Source organism: Gouania willdenowi, chromosome 12 (genome assembly GCF_900634775.1).
Source record: "Gouania willdenowi chromosome 12, fGouWil2.1, whole genome shotgun sequence".
Lineage (NCBI taxonomy): Eukaryota > Metazoa > Chordata > Actinopteri > Blenniiformes > Gobiesocidae > Gouania > Gouania willdenowi.
In genome coordinates, this window is record NC_041055.1 from 25,943,137 (window position 1) to 25,953,517 (window position 10,381).

The 10,381-nt window shown below is 38.5% G+C and overlaps 1 protein-coding gene across 2 annotated transcripts; it reads right to left on the reverse strand.

Moving 5' to 3' along the window:
* Positions 1-778: 778 nt before the first annotated feature.
* Positions 779-9,443, reverse strand: bspry (B-box and SPRY domain containing). 2 transcript variants are annotated; one of them, XM_028462962.1, is made up of 6 exons: positions 8,881-9,443; positions 7,443-7,547; positions 4,882-5,112; positions 4,787-4,812; positions 4,564-4,688; positions 779-2,896 (listed from the first exon to the last, which is right to left on the reverse strand). In XM_028462962.1, the coding sequence occupies exons 1-6, from the start codon at positions 9,259-9,261 to the stop codon at positions 2,361-2,363; spliced, it is 1,404 nt and encodes a 467-aa protein (XP_028318763.1). In that variant the 5' UTR covers positions 9,262-9,443; the 3' UTR covers positions 779-2,360. The 2 variants fall into 2 exon arrangements, with proteins under 2 accessions (XP_028318763.1, XP_028318764.1); XM_028462963.1 differs by having other exon boundaries at positions 7,449-7,547; positions 8,881-9,439.
* Positions 9,444-10,381: the final 938 nt, after the last annotated feature.

Genomic DNA, 10,381 nt, shown 5'->3' on the forward strand with positions numbered 1-10,381 from the left:
TCGTCAATGGCACTGAGGGAGTTAAAATGTGCTTTTAACACTTTTTCCCTTTTTTTTTAATCATCACTGATGCCTCGTTAGCTTTTGGACTAAACTTTATTTTTGAATGATCAACCTTACCGTAAAAAGGTGAAAAATCATATACTGTGATTTGTGTTTTAGATATTTTGTGCATAGTGCGGACAATTACTGTGTTATAATGTCTCTATACTCACAAAATATACACAAAAGTGAGGCTGTTATGTTTGTGTCAAATTAGACAATGATTTTAGAATGCTGGAGATGCTCAAATCGACTCTATAAAAGGCCAGATATAGATATCCTACATATGAATAATATTTGAAGTATTGTAAATATTTACTAATCTAAAGGCGGTTAAAAAAAAAGTGTGACAGCAAATTTACTTTTAGTTAGTGCCACTTGTGCTGATGTCGAACTAGCATTGTGTTAAAAACAAAAAACACTTCACACAGACACATATTCAATTATGAGTAAAATAAAACTAAATGGATGTGATTGACACTGTTAAGCCAGGAAGAAAATAACCTGCACATACTTTAAGCTAACTGTCCCTTTGTGTAATTTATGATAGTATTTTTATTTAATATGATAGAATTTCCATGGCAGTACTGTGAAGTGTGACTAAAATAGTTTTTGAAAGGTTTCTGGACTTTATTTGTAAAAGAAAAACTGCACTTTCAACACCAAACCCCTAAAATGATAGTACGGTAGTGTGCGTACAGTGTGGAAAAAACAATAAATGAAAGTGTACACGATCCTTGGAGTGATCATTTTACTACATACTTTATACCTGGATATTTCAGGAGTTTTCACTGTGCAAATCAGATCAATAAACATTCATATCACACAACAGATAATAGATTTAAAATACAATCAGTGTTGGTAAAAAAAAATTAAAAAAAAATCCATAGGGTAATATTGTATACTCAAATTAAAACTGCATTAATCAACTTTTTTTTTTAATTATCAGCTTCTATAGATCTATTAAATGAAATGGATAAAAAGTTATGCTAAATCTACAGATTGCACAGCCGTATCCATCGTAACTGTGGTCCAAGTTTAACATTTAAAAAATGTCTCTTCATTCGTGTACATTGAATCCACCTTCCTTTGTACTTTCAGTCAAACGTAACATGCAGTGTTGGGTCTTCACTTTAAACAATGCAAGTATAAATGCAGTTTACTGCATGGTTAGGTAACTTCTTTACTTCTAACTTCTTTTGTATTAAAATGCTCGTTTTAGGAGTCGCTGCTTTTGCTACTTCTAAGAACATGATTAAAAGCACAGTTGGATGGATTTCTGAGTGTGTTCTAACCCAGACCTTCCCCTAAAAAAACGCACACTACAAAACTCACTCACACGTGCTGTCCCTTATCGGACAAAAAGTCTGAAGTAACACACATTGTGCAGCTGTTTGTTAATAAATGTGCCTGTGTGGCATTTTGAATCACAAAATTGTACTATTCATTTCATTGTTTTTCTAGTCTGACTTTATTTGAATTAAAAATATCGAGATTTAGATCGTCTATCGCCATTTTGGGAAAAGATAGGTCTCGGCAATATATTGAGATTCAAGATCTATTTTGTTTTCTAATTTGGCGATACAGAAAATGACAATATTGCCTATATCGATATATACTTTTTATAACTTATTTTGTATTAAAATACTAGTTTTGGAAGTCGCTGCTTTTGCTACTTCTAAGAACAACATGAAAAGCACAGTTTCTGAGTGCGTTCTAACCCAGACATTCCTCCTAAAAAGCCACACTAAAAAAACTCACTCACACGAGCTGTCCCTTTTTGGAGAAAAAGCCAAAAGTGGCACATATTGTGTTTGAATCAGAAATTTTTACTTTTTAATTGATTGTTTTTCTGGTCAGACTTTATTTGAAATAAAAATATTGAGATTTATATTGTTTATCGCCATTTTGAGCCCATATTGCCCAGCTCTAGGCTGGAGCTAAATAACAAAAATTGATGCTATATGTCAGCAGAAGATCCCTAAGAACAGGCTGTTTGAGACATTATGATAGCGAGAGATGGTCTAAACCAGCGATTCTCCGATTCACCCTGTACTGGGTGGGTTGCAGACAGCTGGTCAAAAATAAATAAATACTTAATGTCTCTCATCTTGGATTTGTCTTTTATTTTGAAAGGAACTTATATAGATTTAATGGCGATTTAATGACTGTGGAGACCAGTTGAGAACTCTGATCTAAACCAGATAGACAGAGATAGAATTAGATTGACAGGGATCAACAAAATGCTGCAAATTTGGATTTCCTGAATCTTCAAAATTCCCTGAAAATGCGTAAACTCCTCCATCCTTGTTCAGCGGTCAATGCAGTATGGTGATACTGCGGTCAGTCACGGCACATGCCGGCAGAAGAGGAGCAGTGAATTGTTGTGTGACTGAGTAAAGCACAGCCCTGGACTCCGCCTCGTAGAAAACCAGTGTTTGACTCGACCAGTCGAGCAGCACGCCGATCCTTTCAGGCCTGCGAACCACCTGCAGGGGAACCTTCCTCCCGTCGTGGCAGAAGGAGTAGTCCCCGTCGTATCGAGACACCACCCACGACTCGCTGTTGTAGCCTAGTCGGGCCTCGTTACCTGACCCTTTGCGCTCCAACGAGGGGTAGCAGACCCCTACTTTGAAAGCAGCGCTCTGGCCCACGTCCACCATCCAGCTGTGGGTGCCGGAGGACATGGAGACTGAGCCGAGCGCGTTGGGCCAGCAGTCGAAGCGCGCGGGGTCGTAGGGCGGGGAATGGCGAGGTCTTTTATGGAGGAAGGTCAAAGTGCAAAGGTCACTGGAGAGGGAGAGCAGAGGGCTCACCGTGCGTGGGTCAAACGTCAGATCAGGCGATCCATAAGCTGTGAAATAGGATAACACTCGTGTTAAAAAGATGATTTAAAACTTTTTGTATTATTATTACTGTTTTAGTTACATTTAGTTACATCATTACCCAGTAATTGTTTAATTTTCATCTATTGTCGTCTCACACAATCTAACTACTGGTCGGAGGTCCTGCTGTGTTGTGCATTTAATATTGTATATTAGGGGTGTGCATTGCCATGAATCTGACTATATGATACGATTCAAGATTTGTATGTCACAATACTCACAATATTCCGGTACTAATCAATGATATACATCACGATATATCGCGATATCAATAATTACAAATTTACAAGTACAAAATGGAATGAAATTTTTTTTTTTTTTTATTCAGTTTGCGAAAACAAGTAATTCAGGGGTGTCAAACTTATTTTAGTTCAGGGGCCAAATATAGAACAATTTGATCTCAAGTGAGCGGCAGATTTTAGGCGGGAAAAAAGAACAATATTAACATCATTGTGTTTTCAACATCAGTTCAATTCACTTCAAAAATTCTTGATTTTGTTTAGAATTTTTGTGTAATTTAGATTAAAATTGTAGAATTGTTTATGAGAAATTGCAAGATTTGTGGGAAAATTGAGAGTTCTTTCCACAATTTGCATTTGTGTGACATAAACAAATATTGTGGAGTTTCATTAAATTGGTGAATTTGACATATCTAATAATTTGGTAATCTCTGTCATTTTTACTTTCTCCTGCGGGCCGATTTGGATGATCTAAAGAGCCGGATTTGGCCCCCGGACCTTGAGTTTGACACATATGAATTAAATGTAACTAACTGTAATTCAAGCACTAATATCAAAAACAAGTGATATGTTTATCAAACTGTCAAATTACATAATTTAAAAAAGTTTATCTTTTGCTTCTTCAACAGATTCTGATTCTTAAATTATTCAAAAAAAAAAAAAAAAGTAATCTTATACATCTACAAAAGTTCCCAGTATGTTTCATCTCTCTACATCTGTGTGTGTCTCTATGGCTCAAATATCTCGTGCGTGCGTGCGTAATTCAGAATTAAATTTACAATAGGAATTAAATGTTTACAAGGTCAGTTTAAAGAGGATTTAACTTTTATTCTGAATTGAAGAGGAATTAAAGCTCCCATGTAAACGTGAGTGTCTCAAAGTGTTTCTCCAGGCATAACTTCATGCTGGTGCATTGCTTTTTCCCAGTTTATTCATTTAAATATATGAAAACAAAATAGTTATCACTCTACACATTTCACAACAAATCTAAATGTCCCTGACTTCCCATCTTCAAACATCCTCATTTGGCCATCCATGAAAAAGCTACTGAAACTCCCACTTTTCTATAGTAATACATACTTCCTACGTAAAATTAAGTGCAATCAACTTCCAGCTAAAATGCATTGAGGAGCGATGTAGTTTAACAAGGTCTGATGTGGTTAACTGACACCTAGTGACCGGGTGTTTACGTGCTATGCATATATTAGCGCTATTACATGCTTTTTTATCCATTAAAAACATGATTAAAAAAAAACGATTTGGACATTATTTGCATCAATGCGATAATCGCGCTGTGAAATATCGAGATACATCGCGGAATCGTTTTTTTTCTTACACCTTCACTGTACATTTTGTTTAGTTATCATGAAGTGAAAAAGAAATCAAAGCTGACCAACCGTTTGGCCCCAGCAGCACCGCAGTGGCCCACAGTCCCTTCAGTAACTTGCTGTCACTGCAGCTGGGCTTAAGATTGAGCTGCTCTGTGTCGCAGGGTTCCCCCACCCCCTCCGCCTGCTCCACCCTGCAGGATCAGATGCAAAGACGGACTTTATTTAATATTCATTCATTTTTCACCCTGAGCTCAAAACATTTGACTTCAAAATGTGTCAACAAATGTACCTTTCAGCTATGTCCTCCACGCTATTCTGAAACACAAAAAAGGAAAAGTATGATTAACTAACACTTAGATTTGGACACAAAATCTCACCACTCACCACCAGCTGTGCGTCAGGCGTGTGCGTCAGCGTGTGCACCAGACGGGATCGTGTCTGGGACAGACTCTCCAGCGCCTGGCTCCAGTGGGCTCTCTGAGTGAGGAGACACTGCTCTACTCGCTCCTCCTCACTCTGCACCTCCTCCAGCAGGCGCTGCTCCTCCTCCTCCAGAGCCTCCCGAGCAGCGCTGACCTGGGCCAGCACCTGCTCCCTGGCCCTGCTCGCCGCCACCTGCACACGGGAAACGTTTCAAATTAATGCAACTGTTGTCAAACTGTGGGATTTTTTAACATCAGATTTTTGCCGTGCACTATTCCAGGGTTCTTCAACCTTGGGGTCGCCTGAAATGTCGAGTAGTAAAAAACACTTCCTTTCCTGCTGCAGCAGCCACAGCTGATGTACTGTATAACAGTGAGTGCAGGGCAATTGGGCAAGGAGGATGGAGCAGAGGAGGACAATTATAAAGGAATACATTGTTGAAACATTCCTTTTTCTGCACAATAACATGGATTATCCTTATCTTTGATACATGGATTATGTAAATAGATCCGATGGGTCTCTTTTACGTGCACTGCGCCCCTGTTTGTGCTTCACTTTTCGCTTGTTACCCGTGCGCTGATCTGATGTTGACATTAACAGTTGTTTGTTAAGGTATTGTGGATGATGTTATTTTGGCTTCAACTTCCAGGTGGATCATTTTAACTATTGGCCCTCCTAATTGTCAATCATTCTGATGATATGTTTACGTAAGGCCGTCGTACGTGCTCGTGCTCGTGCCCGGTGCGCATCGGGTCCTTTGAAAATGGATTTTCACTTACCGATGGCGAGTGTGACATAGTGGGAAAAGTGCAAATCTTCTTTTGGAAGGCAAGCATATGTATTGAGTGATGCTGACTCCAACTTATAAACAGAGTTGTGCACGAGGAAAACTGCGCTCGTGCACGCTCTCTCGCACACGTAGGCGTTGCCTCTTGAGCAGGTAGAGTGTTGCACATGTGCAGAGGGCGTTTCTTTTCTAAACTTCGGGAAAATTGTCCTCTATACCTTTAATAAATTGTTTAGTTTGCCACTAAAACAAACGTAAATATGTCATTTCTTTGAAAAAAAAAATTAGGTTTTGACTTTTGGTTCGGACTCGGACGAGAAAATGTGGCACGATCCGCACTCCAACTGTGACACGGTTATTTATTTATTTACTCGCCGTTCATGTGACTGTTTACTGCAAGACCTGTGCACATGCATCTGCATTCATCTGTGGAACCAAACAGTAGTTTAGTCCACTGTGCTTGTCTTCTTTCAGTCGTCAAGCCGTCGTCTTCTCATTCTTTTTTATTTCCGGTAGCGGGCTGCCTTCCCATGCCGTCGAGAATGCGCACCAGCGTTAGAGATGTCCCGATACAACTTTTCACTTACGATATGATACCGATACTGCAGCCATGAGTACTGGCTGATACCAATACGATACGATATCAGCACGAATCATACATACTTTTATTACTTATTTTGTAGTGTGGAATGTTAGAAAAGGCTTGATCAAATGATGTTACTCAAACAGAGAACAATAGTCAGCAACAGTAGGTATGAGAAAAACTGACCCATTAATTATTAATTAATTGGTTACATACATTTTAACTTTCAACATAATATCTACAGTAGTCTAAATTGAATAATTATAATATATATTGAAGATTTTAGATGCAGTCTGATAAAATCCGATATTAGTTTTCTGGCTGATATCAGACTGATATCCGATATCAATATCGGATAGGGACACCCCTAACCAGCGTCATTTGACGTCACCATCAGAGTCATTTGACTTCACTTCCGCAGAACTGCGCGGGGAAATCGGTACCGGAACAGCAGTACAAAATGTATCAATATGTTCTCTATGGCAGGGGTTCTCAACTGCTGTCACCCTGTGACCCACATTTTTCCACGGTCATTAAATCGCGACCCACTTTTTTTTTTTATTCAACCAACCAAATTTAGTTTTTCAAAAATAGCTGTTAAAAACACACATAGATATTTAAAAAAAATAAATAAATCTATATATTTTCCTGTGCAACATGCATTTCACAGCATGTCTGTCAAAATAAAAGTTTCTTTCAAAATAAAAGACAATTTGAGAGACACAAAGTTTTTTTTTTTTTTACCAGCTGTCCACGACCCATTCAGTACAGTTCCGCGACCCACTTTTGGTCCCGACCCACCAGTTGAGAATCGCTGCTCTATGGATTAGAGCGCTTCATTAACCATTAGCATTAAAAAAAAAAAATCACTTAAAATGAAAGCCAAACTGCATTGAAAAGTCTCTGCTTTCATGGTAAATATACACCAACCAATGCTGGGAAGCAACTTGTCAGGTTTTGGGCTTTAATGCAAAAAGCCTTTTAACAGGAGATAATTCCTTCTCTAATTCCATAAAGCTTATGTGTCTTCTTGATAAACCTGATCCACCCAACATTAAGCCACAAAACCTGTTGGACAAGCTCCACATGAGCTTGCTTTGGTTCTGTCAGTGCAGAGTGAGACCACGTGTGTGTGTGTGTTGAGACACTGACTGGTACCTGAAGCTTCTGCTCCTTCACTGTGAGCGTCTGGTCGATAAACTTCTGGATCCGCAGCGCCTGCAGCTGGATTTTCTCACACACGTCCACCAGTTGATTCTGGAGCGACGAAAACAAACACAACAGACACAAACATGGTGAATCCGATCAGCAGCGTGACACCACCAGCTGGAAACACAACAGGAAAATCTTGTCCTCCCAAATACCAGGAGAAGGGAAGGACAAGGAAAGCCACTTTCAGTGCACGGCACACCCACCAAAGAATTACAAAGAGCAGAAATATTCACCTGCTAAACGTCTCCTTATGTCAACACTGTGGGCTGTGGATCGATTTGAATCCATATTAATAGATTATTAAATATGTTTTCATGTTCACATAAAATGTTAACAGGGGAGATAACATTGTGTGATTATATATTTGAAGCTCAAATAAGTTAAGTGGCAAAATATGAGAATGGTGGATGGTTTTTATTCTATATTATCTCAGCGCTGAGCTTCATTTTTTATTATGTTTTGAAAAGCATCTACTATAAACAAAAGACATAACAAAATGTATATACGTATGTTCCCATCAGAAATATATTAAATATGCAAACTGTTTATATAACATCCTATACAACTGTTAACTTGCTTTTATTTTCTTTTTGTTGTGTTCTTGATCTTATTCCACTGGCTTGCACTATTAATTACTTATTCCATAATATTTGTGGTTAGGTTAAAATGCACACAATACTATCTCATGGTGGTTAGCCACATGGTACCAGCACAATGATTTTATACATTTACCAATTAACCTGTGATGTCATATACTGTAACTTATCACTAATAACACTGAATTAAATTTATAAAAGTATATATAACATAATTTAATTATGTACTTATTGTTGTTCTTATTTTATTGGCCAGATCGAAAAATAATCTTAAATTCCTGTGAAGCACTTTGATCTGCAATTCAATTGGAAGAAAGGTGCTCTATAAATAAAGTTTGATTGATTGAAAAAGTATGTTATGAATAAAATAACAAGTAGTGCAATTATCTAGAATTATTTGATACATGTTAAAAGTTACACGGTGTAGTCTACTCTTATACCGCTAGGGGCCACAAAAACATGGTTGGAAGTTCTAAGATGAAAACATGTTCATGTGATTTTTTTTAAATACTTTTTTCAACACGAACTATGTTGATACTTTTTTTTGTAGACCAAATCAATAGAAGGATAAACAAAATTTAATTAAAAAAAAAAAAAAAAAAAAACCTGTCAGAAAAAATAAGGGAAAAAAAGTTTTTTGGTCACATATTTTAAAAAAATATACATGTATAATTTTTTTAAATTATTTTCCTATAGTTCCAACGGTAAACTAAAAAAGGGTTTTGTAACGTACCGCCATAATAAAAGGCTAATGGTCAGTGTGGAGAAGAAGACGGACTCACTCTGACGGCGCTGACCCTAGTGGACAGAGGGACCACGGCGTGTCCCTGGCACGAGCCCACCGTGGCGCAGTGAGGACAGATGAGCTTCCGCTCGGTCCCGCAGAACCAGTCCAGCTCGGCCTCGTGCTCCACGCACAGCTCGCACTCCGCTGAGAAGATCCCGGACTCGGTGTCGGAGGTCGGCGACACAGCTCCCCCGCTGGTGGCGAACGTGTCCCTGAACACCCGCTGCTTCACACCACCCTCCCCACCCCCCATGACGGAGAAAATGGGTTTCTCCTCGCAGTCCATTTTGTCGCTTTTTCCCACCGGCACCACCATTAAACCACGCTCCGGTGTGTTGGAGCTGGTGAGCTCACAGCTGTTGAACTGGTCGCTCATGGCAGGATAATAACACCGCAGCAGGTGCACGAGCGCAGCGTCACTACGGGGCAGTTACACAGGTGTAACAGGTGAGCGGAACAAGGAAGTGGGAGGCGGACATCAGAGGTCAGAGCTGGGAATGAAAGGTCTGCTACACACTGGTTTCCTGCTTCCAGATCAGTAATGCCTACTGTAAACCAGGGGTTCTCAACCTTGGGGTCAGGACCCCATCTTTGGTCGCCAGATGCCTTCAAGAAACCAAGAATATTTATTTGAACAATTTGAGACAATTTTTGCATATTTTTACCCTTTTTCTGCAACTACACCAAACTTGCCATATTTAAACACATTTTTCGTCACTTTTTCTTGCCATAATTTTTGCTCCTTTTAAATCATTTTTGCTACATTACTTCTATTTCTGCCACTTCTGCATCAAATTCCAATGAATTTTCTGTACTTTTGTTTCCACTTTCAAGACATTTTCGGCCTTTATAAACCATTTCCCACCACTTTTCCCGCCTTATGTCACCATGTTGACCCATTATTGTCACTTTTAACCAATATTGATATCGGATATTGGTCCGATATCAGCCAGAAAACGAATATTGGATTTTATCCGACTGCATCTAAAATCTCAGATATATATTATATTACATTATATCATATTATATTATATTTATTCAATTGTAGGACACTGTAGATATTATGTTTAAGGTTAAAATGTATGTAACCAATTTGGGTTAACCCTAACCCTAAGTCAATAATAAATGGGTCAATTTTTCTCACCCCTACTGTTGCTGACTATTGTTCTCTGTTTGAGTAACATCACTTGATCAAGCCTTTTCTAACATTCCACACTACAAAATAAAAGTCATAAAAGTATGTATGATTTGTGCTTATATTGTATCGGGTCGATATTAGTATCGGACAACATGCAAGGCTGCAATATCGGTATTGTATCAGAAGTGAAAATGTTTTATCAGGACATTTCTACTTTTAACCTTTTTTCACCATATTTCTTGCTTATTTTTGCCAGTTTAACTATAATCAGAATTTGCCATGTTCATTATTTGCCACTTTTAACTAATTATTCCTACTAATTGTTCCAATATTGACACTTTATTGGTCACTGATGTGC